This window comes from Podarcis bocagei (assembly GCF_964188305.1).
Source record: "Podarcis bocagei genome assembly, chromosome: 5".
Classification (NCBI taxonomy): domain Eukaryota; kingdom Metazoa; phylum Chordata; class Lepidosauria; order Squamata; family Lacertidae; genus Podarcis; species Podarcis bocagei.
In genome coordinates, this window is record NC_138129.1 from 93,814,985 (window position 1) to 93,835,302 (window position 20,318).

Sequence of the window (20,318 nt, forward strand, 5' to 3'; positions counted from 1 at the left end):
TGCTAAATCCAGTGTCTGGCAGCCTTATTAACACTCCAAAAATTGATTAAATTCTAACACCTATCGGACCCAGGAATCCCGTTGCTCGCTCCCAGCTCCTGCCCACCTAGCAGTTCAAAAGCATGTCAAGTACAGGTAGATAAATAGGTACCACTCCGGCGGGAAGGTAAACGGCATTTCTGTGCACTGCTCTGGTTTCGCCAGAAGGGGCTTAGTCATGCTGGACACATGACCCAGAAAAACTGCCTGTGGACAAATACGGCTCCATTGGCCAGTAAAGCGAGATAAACACTGCAACCCCAGAGTTGTTTAGGACTGGACTTAATTGTCAGGACCCCTGGATGGTTAAGTCCAGTCAAAGGCGACTATGGGGTTGCAGCGCTCATCTCGCTTTCACCAAGGGAGCCGGTGTTTGTCAACAGACAGCTTTCTGGGTCATGTGGCCAGCATGACTAAACCACTTCTAGTGGAATGGGACACCATGATGGAAACCAGAGCGCACAGAAACATCATTTACCTTCCTGCCACAGTGGTACCTATTCATCTCATGTAAGGGCCATGAGGCAGTCTTTTTTGGTTTCTGGCCGGTACCACATAGTAAAGTAAAAAAGGTAAAGGACCCCTGGACGGTTAAGTCCAGTCAAAGGTGACTATGGCGTGTGGCACTCATCTCACTTCAGGCCGAGGGAGCTGGTGTTTGTCCACAGCTTTCTGGGTCATGCAGCCAGCATGACTAAACCTCTTCTGGCTCAATGGAACAACGTGATGGAAACCAGAGCACACGGAAATGCCGTTTACCTTCCCGTCACAGCAGTACCTATTGCACTGGCGTGCTTTCGAACTGCTAGGTTGGCAGGAGCTGAGACAGAGCAACGAGAGCTCACTCCGTTGCGGGGATTCGAACCGCTGACCTTCCAATCAGCAAGCCCAAGAGGCTCAGTGATTTAGACCACAGCACCACTGGCATCCCTTATCATGCTAGTACAAGTGTAGTGGTGGGAAGGCAGATTGAGCCTGCACCCAACAGCAAAGTAATCTCTGCGGAGGAAGTGCACCAAGTTTAATGGCGATCAATCAACCCAATGAAAATAGTTGTAGCAGTCAAGGCAGTGGAAGGTTCAGGTGCTGACCAATTGCCTGGTCAGAATATTTAACTATTACACTTCTCTTGGGAACCATTGTTCCAGGAGTGGGATAGTAATCATCAGTGGAAATTATGCTGGAGCTCACCCACTTCAAAGACCTATAGTTCTCAAAAGAAAAGAGACTGTAATGTGACTATATTACCCCTTGCGTTCCATTTAACTGCATGCCTTGCAATGTCAACGTGCTCCTTGCAGTTACTGCAATGCCTAGAGAAAGACCTTTCTATTAAATATGAATTCTTTTGGAATGTTTCCTTGGCAGATAATGATGCTGTTATCCTGAGAGTGAACAGAAGCCATCTTCAGAATCCATAGCAGCAGCCCAGAGGAACTGAAATCCAGTCTTTGCAGAAGGCTCCAGCACACATGACATTTAAAAATGGGCTATCACATTCTCTGTACCTGTCAAGTAATGCAACGTGACAGATGAATCCGGTTCCTGGTGCACTGCATCAGCGCAAAAAGAGGGAGAGTTTCTCCCAATAAATCCAGATTTGTTGCACTTCCTGTCTTGGGGACAAACTTTTAAATTCTCATTTGTGCCTAACAATGCTTTCTAATGGGCTCTAGAGAGGCTTGATCTCAGCACTGTGCTATTGCACACCCTTAATCACAAGTTGCACGCAAACACGCACATGCATTCCACTGTACAGACGCATGTAATAATATATTTAGCTCAGAGTCAAAGGGTATCACAGGAACGTGGATGGTGCTGTGGGTTAAACCACAGAGCCTAGGACTTGCCGATCAGAAGGTCGGCGGTTCCAATCCCCGCGACGGGGTGAGCTCCGGTTGCTCGGTCCCTGCTCCTGCCAACCTAGCAGTTCGAAAGCACGCCAAAGTGCAAGTAGATAAATAGGTTTATTCCGGTGGGAAGGTAAACAGCGTTTCTGTGCGCTGCTCTGGTTCGCTAGCAGTGGCTTAGTCATGCTGGCCACGTGACCCGGAAGCTGTACGCCTGCTCCCTTGGCCAATAAAGCGAGATGAGCGCCGCAACCCCAGAGTCGGTCACGACTGGACCTAATGGTCAGGGGTCCCTTTACCTTTACCTAAAGGGTATCACACGAAGATTCCACACATACAGTGCTGGATTTACATATAAGCTAAACAAGCTATAGCTTAGGGCCCCACTCTCTTGGGCGCCCCCAAAAAAATTAAAGGAAAAAAACTGGTTGTACATTTCCAAAATATAAGATAAAAAAACAAATAAAATAAAACATACATACAGCAATAGTGTTTTGTGTTGTGTAGGCTCCTATTTGTTATGTGCAAATGGCTTTAGATACCTGTTAGGTCCATAAATTACCATATTCAACACAATAAACAGTGACAATTTGTTGCTGACAAAGGACAGCTGGACATATAGACATTACCTTCAGTAGCTTAAAGGTAAAGGTAAAGGGACCCCTGACCATTAGGTCCAGTCATGACTTACGGCCTTATCAAACCTACATCCTGCATATTGTGGGAGTAACTGGGTAATTAGCACCCAAGTAAAGGCAATAGACCAGAGCTTGGAATAAAAGAACATACAGGTTGCTGTTTGCTTGTTTTTACACACAGGTTGTTATAGAATAAAAAAGGGTTGGTTAAATAAACAGCACCCAAGTCACGATGGCAGCTTGGTTATACCTGTGGCAGTGTGAGATAGGCTGGGCTACTTTCATTTCAAACAACTTCCAAAACGTTCGAAAACCAAGGAGCAAAGGGCAGTCTACAAAATCAACTGAGAAAATTGAAAAACACGCAGCGGAAGCCGTCTGACTTCCGAGGAGCGTTCGAAAATGGAAGCATTTTGGCGTTTGGGTTCCAAAACGTTCGTCAACGGAGATGTCCGAGAACCGAGGTACCACTGTACTTAAATAACTGGCCAATCACATCGGTTCTGCCCCCCCCCAACAAAAGTCCTGCGCCCTCAACCAAGTCCTGCCCCAAACAAAAGTGGAGAGCAGGTTAAATGATGAACACAGCGTACTACCAAGCAGTAGAGAGCCTTCAGCAACACATAAACAAAGCGGGTTCTCCTTCATGGAAAGCACGTGTTGCGGTGGGAGCAACCATGACATCCCCTGTTGCTGGGCGGGTTAGTATGGATGGCCACGAATTTGATTGGACACCTTCAATTGTTGCTGGGGAAAATTTATTGTTGCAATTTTATTTGATTGATGGGAGTGCTATATATGTTCCCTGTGTGCAGCGTTGAGCTTCCTCTTTTCGCTGCGCACATCGGATTACCCGCCCACCCTCCCTTTATTTAGGGTTTGTTCGCACTGACCTTGCTATGCCTGTCGTGGGATCGTCTGCTTTTGGGGCAGGGGCCTGGTAGGAATTTTGTCCATTTGGCGGATTGGCTGGTGCCATTTGGTTTTTGCCTACTGTATAGGAAATCGTCACAATTTGTAAGGTTGCGGTTAAAGGTAAAGGGTAAAGGGACCCCTGACCATTAGGTCCAGTCGGGTTGCGGCACTCACCTCGCTTTATTGGCTGCTCCAGGCCAGCATGACTAAGCCGCTTCTGGCGAACCACAGCAGTGCACGGAAACACTGCTTACCTTCCCGGCGGAGCGGTACCTATTTATCTACTTGCACTTTGACGTGCTTTCGAACTGCTAGGTGGCAGGAGCAGGGACCGAGCAACGTGGCGGGGATTCGAACTGCCGACCTTCTGATCAGCAAGTCCTAGGCTCTGTGGTTTAACCCACAGCGCCACCCGCATCCCCTTAGGTTGCCTGCCCATAGTCTAAACTGAAGCCAATGGGTAGGTCTGAAATGAATCCCAAACTCCATCTGTGTGATGGTAGAAAGACCCACCGCCGTTCCCAATGAAACCGAAAGAAACGTGGGACTCGGAGGATGCTTTCAGAGCGTAAGCAGTGGCAGCCTGTGAATGAGCTGGCTTTTTCAGTTCCCCAAATCGGGTCAGTATAATTTGCATGTTATGATTCGAGTAGTTTGCTAGTTATGAAGAAAGAAGTGATGGGCTGGAAGAGTTAAGCGATCGCCCTGCCTCTTGCTTTCCCTCTCCAAATTGTCCCTTCCCAACGCTGCTTTGCAGCAAATAAATGGGTCACTGGGCTTTCCTTACACACTCTTGCATGTGATGTGTAGTTGAAACATCGAAGCTTGGATAAAAATTGAGGCAATTGTGGACTATGAGAAACCGGAGTAATTTATCAGCCTTACATATGCCTGGAGAGGCTGTGATAGCCTTCATAACCTGCTCTTCCTCTTCTTATGTGCAAATATTCCTTACTGTGTCTCCCTCCCTCCCAACTCTTTTTGTCAGTCTTCACACTTTTATAGATGGGTTTATAGCTCCGATTCTGACATTTAGCAGATAAAAATAAGGATACCACTTGGCAAAACCTCCACTTGTGTGTCAAGGACCCCCAAGACACCCCTGAATAAAAACACGGTTCACACATCATTTTTGTTTTGGTTTTTGGCATAATTTTGGCCACAACTTTATTGAATTACAGTATGTGAGTGGTTGCTTAGGCATTGGTTAGTGACTATCTGTTCCCACTTGGAGGTAGGAACAGAACTGACAACCACACCTGTGCAGAAGTCAATAAGGGCAAACAATTTTGGGGAGAGAATAAAGCTGGGTGTCAGGCTCTCCCCTCTCCCCAAATGCTCCCATGGGCTCTTGCATGGCCCTAGCCCCTTGCCAGGGGTTTGGACAAAAGCATGGTGAGCCCCTTGATTCCTTTACTGGAATACCCTTGCAGCAGCAGCATTGGAGGGGCAGGCACAGCCAACCACATCCCCTCCACCAACCAAAAATTAACCAATGCCTAACCGCAACCTTGGTGGGATGTGGGTGGTGCTGTGGGTTAAGCCACAGAGGCTAGGGCTTGCCGATCTGAAGGTTGGCAGTTTGAATCCCCGCAACGGGGTGATCTCCCGTTGCTCGGTCCCTGCTCCTGCCAACCTAGCAGTTCGAAAGCATGTCAAAGTGCAAGTAGATAAATAGGTACCGCTCTGCCGAGAAGGTAAACAGTGTTTCCGTGCACTGCTCTGGTTCGCCAGAAGCGGCTTAGTCATGCTGGCCACATGACCTGGAAGCTGTACGCCGGCTCTCTTGGCCAATAAAGCGAGATGAGCATCGCAACCCCAGTGTTGGTCATGACTGGACCTAATGGGACCTAACTGGATGCAACCTAACCAGTTTTAGAACCAGCAACTTCTATGTACTGGTCCTGTTCTTGTGCCTTGAATGGAAACCTGACACACAGAAATTCAGCAAGCGTAGCTTTTCCTGCCGTTTTAGGCACAGAAAAGCTTTACCTGTTGAATCTCTCTGTGCGTGCCAGTCTGCTGATAAGAGTACAGGAAGAGTACAAAGACACGATGGAGTCGATGGGACTTATTTCCCAGGGTCGACGGCAGCAACTTTTTGCAGCCGAGGGAAGACCTTGATGAAATCCTGAAGCATTGCACGAGCTGAACAACCGGGAGTGTGGCCCTTTGTCAATCGCAATGCATGTCCCAGAGTAACATTGGGAGCAAGCAGCCTTGCAAAATGTTTTATTTGCATTTAAGCAGATAGATGAATGCTCCGTCCAGCACTTCTGTGCCTCTAACAAACATGCCCACGTGTGTAAAAAGAATTAGGGAACGTGCATCTATTGTACCCAGAAGGACAGGGCACAATGGCTGTAGCTCCCACCAGTTGAGGGTCAAACGTGGAGGAAGGTGATGAAAAGAGGAGGGACAGGGCAGGAGGTATAGCTCAGTATACTACCTGCCTCCATGCCAATATAACTGAATGAATGAATGAATGTTTTTTTAATGTTTTAGTGTTGTATTTTAATCTTGTTTTTTAAGTTGTATTTCAATCAACTTGTTTTTTATTGGTTGTTAGCCGCCCTGAGCCTGGTCTTGGCTGGGGAGGGCAGGGTATAAATTGTTGTTGTTGTTGTTGTTACAGCCAAACAGCCAGCAGCTATCTGAAACTGCCAGACATTTATTTCCAAAACTCCCAATCACCAGAATATTTGAGTGTCAAATGACCCATATTTTAATTTCATTTCCGAAGGCAGGTGGGTTTCACCCAGCCAGAACCAAACATTGCATGCAACTTATCCGCTCTCTTTCAAGCTGGGCACCCATGCATTCCAAAACTGAACGAGAAGCAGGAATTTAGCAAAGGAAGCTTTCCCCTCTCACTGTATTTACATGCCAAGAGGAGTTTTACATGCAAAATTTCCTGTAACTGCTAACATTACAGGAAACCCGGACAAGGAGAAAAAGTTGGCAGCTCTATTAGACCAATATTATCCATCACGGGATACACAAATGTATTTTTTTAGTGGTGTGGGGGCACGGAATTACTACTGAACAGTTGCTGGCCCTCTTTTAACTTTTAGCTTATTCTACCTCTTTTAACTTTTAGCCACCCCATGATCAGATTAAACCCCCCCCCCATTATCACGCCACAGCCAATAATATGGGTGAACTTCAGGATAGAAGATTTCTGCTGAAATCTCTTGCCTGACTCTGCCATCACCTGCAGTACTGATTCCAATAACTCTGCCTTCTCTGTGCCGCGCACAATATCCCCAGCTCCTGTTAACTGAGAACAGCCATTTAATGAGTATCTTACAGTGTTTTTCCCCCTGGAGGTACTCAATGGTAATAATAGTAATAGTAATAGTAATTTATTACTTACAGTATACCCCACCCATCTGGCCGGGCCTCCCCAGCCACTCTGGGTGGCTTCCAACAGGATATTAAAAACACAATAAAACATCAAACATTCAAAACTTCCCTAAACAAGGCTGCCTTCAGATGTCTTCTTAAAGTCAGATACAGTGGACGCTCGGGTTGTGAATGTGATCCGTGTGGGAGGCACGTTCACAACCCGCAGTGCCTCATCTGCGCACGCGCGGATCACGATTCAGTGCTTCTGCGCATGAGCAAAGTGCGATTTAGCGCTTCTGCGCATGCGTGAGTGTCGAAACCCGGAAGTACAGTGGTACCTCAGGTTACATATGCTTCAGGTTACATACACTTCAGGTTACAGACTCCGCTAACCCAGAAATAGTGCTTCAGGTTAAGAACTTTGCTTCAGGATGAGAACAGAAATCGTGCAGCAGCAGCGGGAGGCCCCATTAGCTAAAGTGGTGCTTCAGGTTAAGAACAGTTTCAGGTTACGTACGGACCTCCGGAACGAATTAAGTACTTAACCCGAGGTACCACTGTAACCCGTTCCAGTACTTCCAGGTTCGGCACGGTTCGCAACCCAAAAACGCACAACCTGAAGCGTCTGTAACCCGAGGTATGACTGTACTTGTTTATTTCCTTGACATCTGGTGGAAGGATGTTCCACAGGGCGGGTGCCACTACCGAAAAGGCCCTCTGCTTGGTATGCAGTGCCAGAACAGTTTTTTCTGGAAGAAAAGCACTGAGTATCTAACATTTTATGAAGCACATGCTCCCCCAAACAGCCATTTGAGGCAGGTCATTAGCATTCTCCATGGGGACATCATCACGGCCCCAGGACAGGATGGAGATGAGCCAAAAGTCACCTTACTAAGCTGCTTAAGGATCCCTTGAAAGGCACTCCTGCCACTGCTCCAGGCCTCTCTGCCCCCTGGTCCCCATAAAACCCAAATGTAAATGCAATGAGCAGTATGTGACATCTCTGTGCTTTGTCGCCTCATTTGTTGACTGGGGGAAACACACAGCGCAATGATGTCTTGCCATGCATTGGGCTGTATCCAAGGCAGTGCTAAGTAACACTGTCGGCGCAAGGATTTCAATTTGTGTAGTCAAACTCTTCCCCTTTTCCCTCTCCCTGCACACCACCTAAATCTGTTCTGGGGTTTCCCACAACCCTCCGGAGCGTATTTTGGGAGTGCAAGGGGATGTGAGAGGTGGGAAAGTTCTGTTGCTCATGCAGGAATCCTCGCACGGACAGAACGAATTGGACACAACCCTATGCACGACAGAACATGTTAGCTGGATATTGCCTAGTAAGTTTGATCACATTTTAAGAGGAAAGAGAGGCAGAGACCATGGCAGAGATGGCTTGGACTACTGCAATGCGCTCTACCTTTGAAGGTGACCCGGAAACTACAACTAATCCAGAATGTGGCAGCTAGACTGGTGACTGGGAGCGGCCGCCAAGACCACATAACTCCGGTCTTGAAAGACCTACATTGGCTCCCAGTACGTTTCCGAGCACAATTCAAAGTGTTGGTGCTGACCTTTAAAGCCCTAAACGGCCTCGGTCCAGTATATCTGAAGGAGTGTCTCCACCCCCATCGTTCTACCTGGAAACTGAGATCCAGCTCTGAGGGCCTTCTGGCGGTTCCCTCACTGCGAGAAGCCAAGTTACAGGGAACCAGGCAGAGGGCCTTCTTAGTAGTGGCGCCCTCCCTATGGAACACCCTCCCACCAGATGTCAAAGAGAACAACAACTACCAGACTTTTAGAACTTGGTCTTTAAGGTGCTACTGGAAGGAATTTCTTTATTTTGACTATGGCAGACCAATATGGCTACCTATCTGTAACTGGAACCATGGAAGGCACCACATTGAGCCGCATGAAATGGAAGTCCATCAACCTCACCAAGAAACTGTTGGTCTTTAAGGTGCTACTGGAAGGAATTTCTTTATTCAGACTTTTAGAAGACATCTGAAGGCAGCCCTGTTTAGGGAAGCTTTTAATGTTTGATGTATCTCAGTATTTTAATATTTTTTTGGAAGCTGCCCAGAGTGGCTGGGGAAGCCCAGCCAGATGGGCGGGGTATAAATAATAAATTATTATTATTATTATTATTATTATTATTATTATTATTATTATTATTATTATGCAAGCCCACATCTCTCCTATTGTCCGAGTAAGCCCATAGAAAGGAGGCTGGGGAGTATCCAAACACAGGACTTGGATGCTCTCAGTCCAAAAATACTTTGGAGCTTTTCTGTCTCTCTCTCTCTCCATATTATATTTAGTGCTCCACTATGTACTTCCTGTGGCAAGTAGGTCACATACAAATATAGCACCTTTACTTACCTCACTCAATCTAAAGGCAACAAATCCATGGTATGCTCTCTTACTTTGCCCAAAGTCTCGGGTCTAGTCCTCAATAAGGGGATAAATGTGTCCTTCGGCCAGCCAGGCTGCAGGTTTGGCGCTCGCAAGATTACGGGCTGCTCCATTTAACAACAACAGCAACTCTGTACATAGAAAACTAGGCTTTTTGCCCTTCTCTTGCCACATGCTGGTTTTCTTTACGAAGATAAGTTTTTGAGGGCTCCCGTATACAATCTGAGGCAGTACACTGGTTCACTATTTCCATGTGGTTCTTGCGGGTGCCCACCCCCCAGGTCTGAATTTGTTTAGCACGAAAGAAGCTAAGAGATGGCTTTCATTCACCTGTTTCTGACAAGCAAGTATTTGGTAAAATCGCTGTAAGATGCTGCAAGACCACTCTATCACACTGACTATTTGCATAACAAACTCACCATATACAAGCCAAAAGCTCTCGTCAAACTTTAAAGAAACCCCACAGAAACACCCCACCCTCTAGGAAGGCATTGCCTTCCCAGTGAGAAAGCAGCTTCTGATTTAACAATGCATAAATTTAATTCTCTTCTCTTCTGCTCCTCCTCCCGCCACTTCTGCATTTCCCCCCCTGTGCCTAGGTTGTTCAATTGCTATTTGCATCCAAAACCAGAAATATGAAACCATTCGTGAAATACTTACTCCCAAAGCCTGTGGGAAACTTAATGAAGTGTGGATAATTCCCGTACATCTTTAATATTCAGTTCATCTCTTCATTGCAATGGCAAAGGGTGCCTCCAAGATCCTTAAAGTGTTCCGTTTTGCTTAGCAAACCTGAAACTCTCTCCGGCGATTCCAGGCTTGCTGCCTCCTCAAGAGGAGAAGAAATCGTGTAGAGAAGCTCTGCTTACCCTGAAGACAGTGGCTGGAAGAATCAGGCAGTTTTCAGCTGCTGTTCCTTTTCCATTCTGTTATGGGCAGGGCTTCTCTCTCTCTCTCTCTCTCTCTCTCTCTCTCTCTCTCTCTCTCTCTCTCTGTGTGTGTGTGTGTGTGTGTGTGTGTGTGTGTGTGTGTTCTCTGCAAACTTGCAGTGTGTTATATTGGTAGCTTAATCCATCAGCGACAAGACCAATCAATGCATCACAGCACTGGTATAGGTCACAAATCAAAAGCTGGGGGAATTAAATGGGGAAGGGGAGGGTGAGGGTATTATTTGAAGTATGTACTAATAAAAAAAAATCAATGCTGTGTGGAGTAATTAATTGAGGGGGCGACATATGGCTACACTTACAGGCAGCTGTTTCTGTGTTGATGTCAGAGAACAACTGTCATACAAAATTGGCAATATTTATCAGTTATGATTAAACCAAACTTTTCTTGATGTAATGCATTGTGTGAGTTCCACCTATGGCTGCTGCCTTTATTTTGGCATGTTTTCCTATGTCCTTAACACATGCCTGAAAGGCGCAAATTGAACCAGAGAATTCTCTCCTGTGCCATCTCCATTTTTGGGGAAAGGCAGACCTGTTGGAGGTGTTAATATACTGTTCAGGTGTTAAAAGTGCAGGAATCCTGTCCATATATAAAAAAGTGGGGATTAAAGTGCTTCTGTGCATTTACATTAAAAAGTGTTACACGGAAATCTAAAATTTGGTAGAATGCAAACAAGGAAAATGGATTTTATTAGCCAGTTGTCCATGTATTTATGTTACTATTCTGAATTGGGTAAAATGGAAACACAGCTCATTTTCATCTAAAGAAAGAGTGTGATAAAGGTAAAGGGACCCCTGACCATTAGGTCCAGTTGTGACCGACTCTGGGGTTGCGGCGCTCATCTCGCTTTACTGGCCAAGGGAGCTGGCGTTTGTCCACAGACAGCTTCCGGGTCATATGGCCAGCATCACTAAGCTGCGCACGGAAACACCGTTTACCTTCCTGCCGGAGCGGTACCTATTTATCTACTTGCCCTTTGACATGCTTTCGAACTGCTAGGCTGGCAGGAGCAGGGACCGAGCAACGGGAGCTCACCCCGTCGCGGGGATTCAAATAGCCAACCTTCTGATCAGTAAGCCCTAAGCCCTGAGGTTTAACCCACAGCGCCACCCGCGTCCCTGCAAAGAGTACAATATTAGCTGCTAATGTTTAGAAATCAGTAAGCCTGCTGGCTGATGTATTGTAAATATTTGTAGTATTAATGAGCTATGCTTGAAGCGATTTAAAAACTTTTGCATTTAGAAAGTTACCTTCCGCCATGTGGCAGAGATGTCAGTAACATCGAAGTTCTCAACCAGGAGTTCTCTACCTATGCTTCTCAGGCACCCGGGCAGAATGTGATGGTTGTTCTTTGATTATCTGGCTCCTCCTCAAGGGCAGGCAAAGCCCATTCTGGGGGCCTAATCTGGCCAGCTGGTCGGTTTAATCTGGCCCCTGTGGCAGTTTATTTCTTGGGGTAAAATCCTAAAAAAAACTTCAACCCTTAAAAAAGCTCAACAACTTTGGTCAGCCCTCACAGCCCTTCACTTCATCAAATCTGGCCCTCTTTGAAAAAAAGTTTGAACACCACTGCTCATGGGTAGGCAAACTAAGGCTCTGGGGGCGGATCCGGCCCAATCACCTTCTAAATTAGGCCCATCGACGGTCCAGGAATCAGCGTGTTTCTACATGAGTAGAATGTGTCCTTTTATTTAAAATGCATCTCTGGGTTATTTGTGGGGCATAGGAATTTGTTCATTTTATTTTTTCAAAATATAGTCTGGCCCACCACATGGTCTGACAGACAGTGGACTGGCCCCCTGCTGAAAAAGTTTGCTGACCCCTGCTCTAGGGCTACGGTTTTGCCCCATGGGAGGCAGGAGTGGACTGGGGGGATAAGGAACTGATGAAATAATGGGTCAAGAAATGTAGGTGCCATACCCTAACCTGTTGCTTCAAAAGCATAACACAAGGATCATTTGTCACGCCAAACTTGTCCTCCATCATCTAAAGGTTACAACAGCAAACAAATATCGCTTCAACAAATGATGTCTCTCATGCTGTGAAAAAAAGGACTTGCCCAGTTATCCTGCAGGACAAGAGAAACCACCAGCACTCTGGTCCCTCCTCTTCTGAGTCAGTTGACCTGACTGCTACTGAAGACCAGGGCGATCACATGCTTATTCCTTGCAAATGTCCCAGGTGAAAGGACAGAACATAACCTCTGTGACTCCTGGCTACCTCACCCATTGGCTCCTTCCCTTATCTTCCTCCTAACTTTTTTTTTCTATTAACAATGCTATTGTCTGGTTGGTTGACATCCATCTGTTTTGGGAGACCACGGAAGAGTAACGCCTTCAGGGGTGAAGTCAAATAGTTGGAGAGTTACAAGTGTACAGAACAAGTTAATAACAAGTTTACAGAAATAACTTTCAAATGGTTATATATCAAGCAATATATTCTGGCTAACATCTAGGCAATTTAGGGACACAGGTGGCGCTGTGGGTCAGACCACTGAGCCTAGGGCTTGCCAATCAGAAGGTCTGCGGTTCAAATCCCCACGACTGGGTGAGCTCCCGTTGCTCGGTCCCTGCTCCTGCCAACCTAGCAGTTCGAAAGCATGTCAAAGTGCAAGTAGATAAATAGGTACCACTCCGGCAGGAAGTTAAACGGCGTTTCTGTGCGCTGCTCTGGTTCGCCAGAAGTGGCTTAGTCATGCTGGCCACATGACCTGGAAGCTGTATGCCAGCTCCCTTGGCCAGTAAAGCGAGATGAGCGCTGCAACCTCAAAGTCGGCCATGACTGGACCTAATGGTCAGGGGTCCCTTTACCTTTACCTTTACTTCATCTCAAGCCCTCCCACAATAAACCCTATTGAGATAAAACCTTTTTTTAAAAAAAATAAAACCTAAACATGTCACAAAGACAAATTATTATTAACGATACACTATAACAAAGATAAAATAAATAATGACATTTAGAAACGTCTAAAAAAGGGGGAAAGGCACTTTTTTGCCAAAGTAAGCAAGAAATTGTCTAATAATCCAAAAACATACTTCTAATTTCAGCTGTAGTAATTTCAACTGTATGCATTTCTGAGTCCTCCAATAAACTGTGTGAATAATTTCAAACTATATTCATTGCAGTCTTATATCAAGACTTTCATCAACAGCAGTAATATTTACTCCCATTGATTAGGATGAATGACCTTATTAAAGTCCTTATTCCAAACCTCTATATTCTTCCCTAGAGGTTTCATGCTACCACCAATCAGAAATTTATAATAATTGAAAGTGGGAGAAGTAGCTTCGAAATGTCCTGCAACAACAGACGCTGATGGAGTCTCCAAAACTGTGCAGTCCACATTTTGTTATCAGTAGGTCCCTACTGCCACCAGGCCAAGTTCAAAGTTCTTGGATTGATGTACTAGTCCCTTAACAACTTTGGTGTAGGATAGGATTGCAGATTGTGACAGTTGCTTATCTAGACCTTGTGCAAAGTAGATGTGATTTCCTCCCCACCACAAGAATGAGTTTCAAAGCTTTGCTGGAAACAGTCTTAAAATAGTTGCAAATAAATGTTCCAGAATACAAAGTAGCACATTGCTCTTAAACAATCAACCAATGCAGTCCAGGCTTCTTTTTAGTCCTTAATACAGTTCAGTATTGTTTTCTCTCTCTGGTACCAGACAGAGATCCTAAGCAACTTGCTTGATAAAGCACTGAGCTGAGCTCAATTGACTGACAAAGGCGCTGAGTTCTCAGGTTTCACCTTCCTGATGTAAGACATCCCTCAGGATTCCAGTCACAATGCAAACCTCTCTGCAAAGCGTTTTTTTAAATACAGTGCATTCAAGCATAGCACTTTATGCATATTAAACTTACATCTTTGACTGATTTTATCTTTCCTATCTCTTTTGTAACCTCATTGTAAGCCACTTAGAAACTAAGTTAAGTGTTGAATAAATTGTTGAAATAAGCAAATAATATAAGAAAAACTTGCAAGTAATGTAATATTTCCTGATATAAGAAAGAACCCCATCTGCCAAAACTTAAAAGTTGCCAAGATAGTGCCATTATCATTCATATCCTCCAAACATTGTATCCCAAATCAAAGATATATATTTCCAACTAAAGTCTGCATATACGCCTTACATTTAAAGCACACCCACCCATACCCAAGAACCTGGAAAGGGTGCTGGGAATTGTAGCTCGGTAGATAAACTACAGTTGCCAAGATTCTTTATGGGAGCAGATTGTGCTTTAAAAATAGGGTGCGTCTCACAATTTTCATATAGGATCAAAATTAGGGAAATACCTATATCCCGTTGCTACCTGCATTCATATGTCCCTTCCAGCATCAATTGTTGGAGCTAAGGGTCCTTTTTCTTTAAAACGATGGTAGGGGCAGGTAGTGCACAGGCTTTGCAAGTGAAAGGTTGCAGGTTCAATCCCTGTTAAAGTCTCTCATTTAAGGTAAAAGGACTCCTGGACGGTTAAGTCCAGTCAAAGGTGACTATGGGGCGGTGGCACTCATCTCACTTTTAGGTCAAGGGAGTGGCGTTTGTCCACAGACAGCTTTCTGGGTCATGTGGCCAGGAGGACTAAACGACTTCTGGCACAACAGAAACACCATGACGGAAACCAGAGAGCATGGAAACGCTGTTTACCTTCCCGCCACAGTGGTACCTATTTATCTACTTGCACTGGCATGCTTTTGAACTGCTAGGTTGTCAGGAGCTGGGACAGAGCAACGGGAGCAGGGCCGGATTTAGGTTTGATGAGGCCCTAAGCTACTGAAGGTAATGGGGTCCTTTGTCAACAACAAATTGTCACTGTTTGTTGAGCAAACCAGTGATATTTTAGGGAGCAGGCTACCAGGCAGGGCCCATTACTTACATCATAGGAGCCTACACAACACAAAACACTGTTGCTATATGTAGGTTTTGTTTTATTTGTTTTTTAGCTTATATTTTGGAAATGTACATCCAGGTGTTTTTTCCTTTAAATTTTTTGGGGGGCCTCCAAGAGAGTGGGGCCCTAAGATATAGCTTGTTTAGCTTATATGTAAATCTGGCACTGAATGGGAGCTAACCCCATTGTGGGCATTCGAACCGCCGACCTTCTGATCGGCAAGCCCAAGAGGCTCAGTGGTTTTATGCTCACCCAGTGAGCATAGCCAATGCTGAACTAGATGGACCAGTGAACATCAGTTTCCTATGGTCATCGTCTTCCCATTTACTTATTTGTGTCAAAACAAATTATTCATTATAATCTCATAAACCTGGCACAGCCATCCTATCTTGCTTGACTGTCAGTTGTAAATTGGCATAAACTATGCTATATCTTGGGGTGCGGGTGGCGCTGTGGGTTAAACCACAGAGCCTAGGACTTGCCGTTCAGAAGGTTGGCAGTTCGAATCCCCACAATGGGATGAGCTCCCATTGCTCGGTCCCAGCTACTGCCAACCTAGCAGTTCGAGAGCATGTCAAAGTGCAAGTAGATAAATAGGTACCACTCTGGCGGAAAGGTAAACAGTGTTTCCGTGTGCTGCTCTGGTTCGCCAGAAGCAGCTTAGTCATGCTGGCCACATTCCCTCGGCGAGATGAGCGCCGGAACCCCAGAGTCGGCCACAACTGGACCTAATGGTCAGGGGTCCCTTTACCTATGCTATATCTTACAGTAGTCCGTGAGAGAGAAGGAGAGAGAGAGAGAGAGAGAGAGAGAGAGAGAGAGAGAGAGAGAGAGAGAGAACAGGAAAAGGAGAGAGAAAATGGATGAAACCGCTCTTTTGACTTATAAGCATATAGACACCCCAAAATCATTTCGGCATCAATAAGGCATTGCTTCATGTCGTTTCTTATGACTATTTTTTTAAAGGACACCTGGTGAGAATTTGGACTTTTTACATTTCACCCTTAATTTAACTGCGCGAGTGCTCTGCAGCATGTGACCCGTATTCATCCAATTGGGTTTCCAGGTGTTAAGACCATTAGACAAGGACTTTAGTACAGGACCTGAGGGACAGTGTTTGGGCGGGCAGTGAGTGGGTGCAATTTAGACAGGCACGGAGCCTGGAGGAGGTGGAACCAAGAGCACAAGCCGAAGCCCAACAGTATTGCATGATTCGAATGCTCTTTCGGTTCACCTCTTTGGGAGTGTGGTGCTGCAAGGGGGATGGGCTGTCAAGAAAAACAGCTTGCCTCTTGCTGACAAGAGATTTTATTCCTTGACCTGCAGACTCTAAATATGTAGAGTGTCTAACCAAGGTCCGTGCTCACATGCAAGAACTCTGCATGCATATACAGTGGTACCTCAGGTTACATACGCTTCAGGTTACAGACTCCGCTAACCCAGAAATAGTGCTTCAGATTAAGAACTTTGCTTCAGGATGAGAACAGAAATTGTGCTCCGGTGGCACGGCAGCAGCAGGAGGCCCCATTAGCTAAAGTGGTGCTTCAGGTTAAGTACAGTTTCAGGTTAAGTACGGACCTCTGGAACGAATTAAGTACTTAACCTGAGGTACCACTGTATAGCCTCACCGATGTGGGGATACAGGGCACAGCCCGTAAATGGCTGTGCTCTTTTATCTCTGGTCGGGGACAGAGGGTGGCGCTAGGGAGGGAGATGTCATTGCGCCACTCCTTGGTGTGTGGAGTGCCGCAGGGCGCAATTCTCTCCCTGATGCTTTTTAATATCTTTATGCGCTCCCTTGCCCAGATTGTCCGGAGCTTTGGGCTGGGTTGTCACCAATATGTTGATGACACTCAGCTCTATCTGCTGATGGATGGCCACGCCGACTCGCCCCCGAACACACTGACCAGATGCTTGGAGGCTGTGGCTGGATGGTTTCGTGGGAGCCAATTGAAACTTAATCCTTCAAAGACAGGTCTTCTGGCTGGGTTGGGATGGCATGGGGATGAGGGACCAACTCACTTCTCTTGCGGGGGCCCAATTAGTGCCATTGCCTTCCGTTAAGAGTTTGGGTGTAATCCTTGATGCCTCCCTTTCCGTGGAGGCGCAGGTTGCAGCAACAACTAAGGCAACGTTTTCCCATCTTCACCACATTAAGCAGTTGGTCCCTTACCTTTCCCGCCCCAATCTGGCCACAGTGAGCCATGTGACGCTCACCTCCAGGCTTGACTACTGTAATTCACTCTACGCGGGGCTGCCCTTGAAACTGTCCCACAAACTCCAGCGCGTGCAGAATGCTGCAGCGAGACTCCTCACAGGGTCCTGTCATGGGAGCATATTCACCCAGTGCTTTACCAATTGCACTGGCTCCCGGTGGGGTATAGGGTCAGGTTCAAGGTGTTGATTTTGACCTTTAAAGCCCTTTCTGGCTTAGGGGGACCACCTCTCCTGGTATGCCCCGCAGAGGACCTTAAGGTCCATGAATAATATAGTTTAGAGGTCCCGGGCCCTAAGGAAGTCAGACTGTCCTCCACCAGGGCCAGGGCCTTTTCAGTGATGGCTCCAATTTGGTGGAATGATCTGTCCCATGAGACTAGGGCCCTTCAGGATTTAACCTCTTTCCGTCAGGCCTGTAAGACAGAGCTATTCCGCCTGGCCTTTAATTTGAATTCCGCCTGATCTTTTATTTCCCTTCTCTTCCCTCCCACTCCCTTTTTAGGAAGATTGCCCGCTCTGAGACCCCACAGCTAATTCTCCCCTGGCCTCCTCATTGGCCCAAGTAGGACTAATTCAGCCAGCTAGCCCTGGTGATCATCTAATGTTTATTGGATGGATTTCCCCCAAACTGATTTTTGAACTTTGAATTTTATTGTTATTCGTGTTTTTATACTGTATTTTATGCTGCTTTTATGTTGTATCACAATTAAGTGTTTTAAATTTGCTGTTAGCCGCCTTGAGCCCGGTTTCTGAACCGGGGAGGGCGGGGTATAAATAAAAATTTATTATTATTATTTATTATAGGCAAACTCGGCCCTCCAGATGTTTTTGGGACTATAACTCCCATCATCCCTAGCTAACAGGACCAGTGGTCAGGGATGATGGGAACTGTAGTCCCAAAACACCTGAAGGACCGAGTTTGCCTATGCCCGACTACCAAATGCACGGCTGCATCTTCCTACTTCCTCATCACTTGTTTGCTGAATTTATTGTGGGGGGGGGGTCAGCTGCATAGAGCTTATATAAATTGGGCAGTCCAACCTAGATCAACAATGTCCTGTTCGCTCTGTGTGTGAGCGTGCAGGGTACTAAGCAGATGCTAACCTAGATTCATTTAAAAAAAAACAAAAAGGAAGCCCAGTGTAATCCACTTACTTCCTTGACACATCAGCCTCTTTAAGGCGTTCGGATTTGCTCTCCATCCAGAAAGGCTGGCTGCACCAGATCAAATATGATTGATAATTATTCAACACACTCCTCTCCATTAAGTTACTCCAACTCCACGACATCGCAAACGCTGCAGAAATCAGGCACTTATTACATTTGAAGTCAAAAGCATTCAGTTTTATTCACCTGACCAAAAACTGGTCACCTAAAATGTACTAAATCCACTATTTGCAGGCTTCTATGTCCAATGTAGAATCTATTTCTATTAATTCTCTCTCTCTCTCTCTCTCTCTCTCTCTCTCTCTCTCTCCCCTCTCCCTCTCCCTCTCCCTCTCCCTCTCCCCATAGCTTACAGATTTGAAAACAGGGACCAGCAGCCTCGAAAATAAGGGATCAACAATTACTTTGATAAAATACATATTTTGTTGCGTGCAAATGGCTTTAGATACCTATTAGGTCCATAAAGTACCATATATCATATATTCAACACACAAAAAACAGCAACAATTTGTTGTTGACAAAGGACAGCTGGACATAGAAAGGGCCCCATTACCTTCAGTAGCTTATTTAAGGGACATCATCAATAAGGGACAGCAGTGGGACATGGCGCTGGGACAAGGGACTGTCCCGTTAAATAAGGGACGCTTGACAGATATGCCCTCTCCCTCTCCCTATCTCTCCACTGGGATGGATAAATCTGTCGCTTTCGGTTTCTCTCCATTTCTCACTTTTCCATTCAGTTTGCCCCATTTCTGCCTCAGTTTGCTCTTTGTTGTCAGCCTGAAAAGTTAACCAGCATTTTAGTGCTTACACATCTCTGTATGCAATATTGTCCAATATTCACATTTTAACAAATATGACACCTTTTGTACATTATCTTATAGAACAGAATCATAGAGCTGTAGGGTTGGAAGGCCATCTAGTCCAACCCCCTGCAAGGCAGGAATCTCAACTAAAGCATCCATGACAGATGGCCGTCCAACCTCTGCTTAAAAACCTCAAGGAAGGAGAGTCTACCACCTTCCAAGGGAGACCATTCCACTATCCAACAGCTCTTACTGGCTGAAAGTTCTTCCTGATGTTTACTTGAAATCTCCTTTCTTGTAACTTGAAACCCTTGGTTCAGGTCCTACCCTCCATAGCAGGAGAAAACAACTTGCTCCATCTTCCATGTGGCAGCCCTTAAGAGATCTGAAGATGGCTATCAGATCTCCTCTCAGTCTCTTCTTTTCCAGGCTAAATATGCCCAACTCCCTCAACTGTTCCCCATAAGGCTTGGTTTCCAGACCTTTGATCATCTTGGTCGCCCTTCTCTGCACATGTTCCAGCTTGTCAATATCCTCCTTAAATTGTGGCACCCAGAACTGAACCAATGATCCAGATATGGTCCGACCAAGTTCTATTACTAACATTGGTTGGGAACTATACAGCGGATGCTCGGGTTGCGAATGTGATCCATACGGGATGCACGTTCGCAACCCACAGCATCCACAACCCACAGTGGCGTGTCTGCGCATGCGCGGGTTGTGATTTGCACTTCTGCGCATGCACAAAGCGCAGTTTAGCGCTTCTGTGCATGCGCGACCGCCGAAACCCGGAAGTAACCCGGGTTTCGGCGGTCCATAACCCTCAAAAAACGCAACCTGAAGCGTCTGGAACCTGAGGTATGATTCAGGTTCTATTGAAGCAGCCTAGGATAATATTACCTTTTTTGCTGTTAAGCTTCTGGTTCACTAAGACCCAAATATCCTTTTCACGTGTACTGCTAGTAAACCAGGTGTCCCCCATCTTATATTTGTGCATCTGGTTCTTCCTGCCCAAGTGCAGAAGCTTACAACAGTCCCTACTGAAATTCATTTTGTTAGTTTTGGCCCAGTTCTTCAATCCATTAA

At 45.9% G+C, this 20,318-nt stretch overlaps 1 protein-coding gene across 2 annotated transcripts in view; it reads right to left on the reverse strand.

Moving 5' to 3' along the window:
- RXRG (retinoid X receptor gamma) overlaps positions 1-20,318 on the reverse strand; it is a 76,168-nt gene that overhangs the window by 38,832 nt on the left and 17,018 nt on the right. Inside the window, exon 1 of one of the 2 annotated variants that reach the window (XM_081194471.1) lies at positions 9,860-10,128. The exons of the other annotated variant lie outside the window; for it this stretch is intronic. Coding sequence (XP_081050597.1) covers positions 9,860-9,908 — 49 coding nt within the window. The 5' untranslated portion in view covers positions 9,909-10,128. Of the gene's footprint in view, positions 1-9,859; positions 10,129-20,318 lie in introns of those variants that run through there. 2 annotated transcript variants of the gene reach the window in all.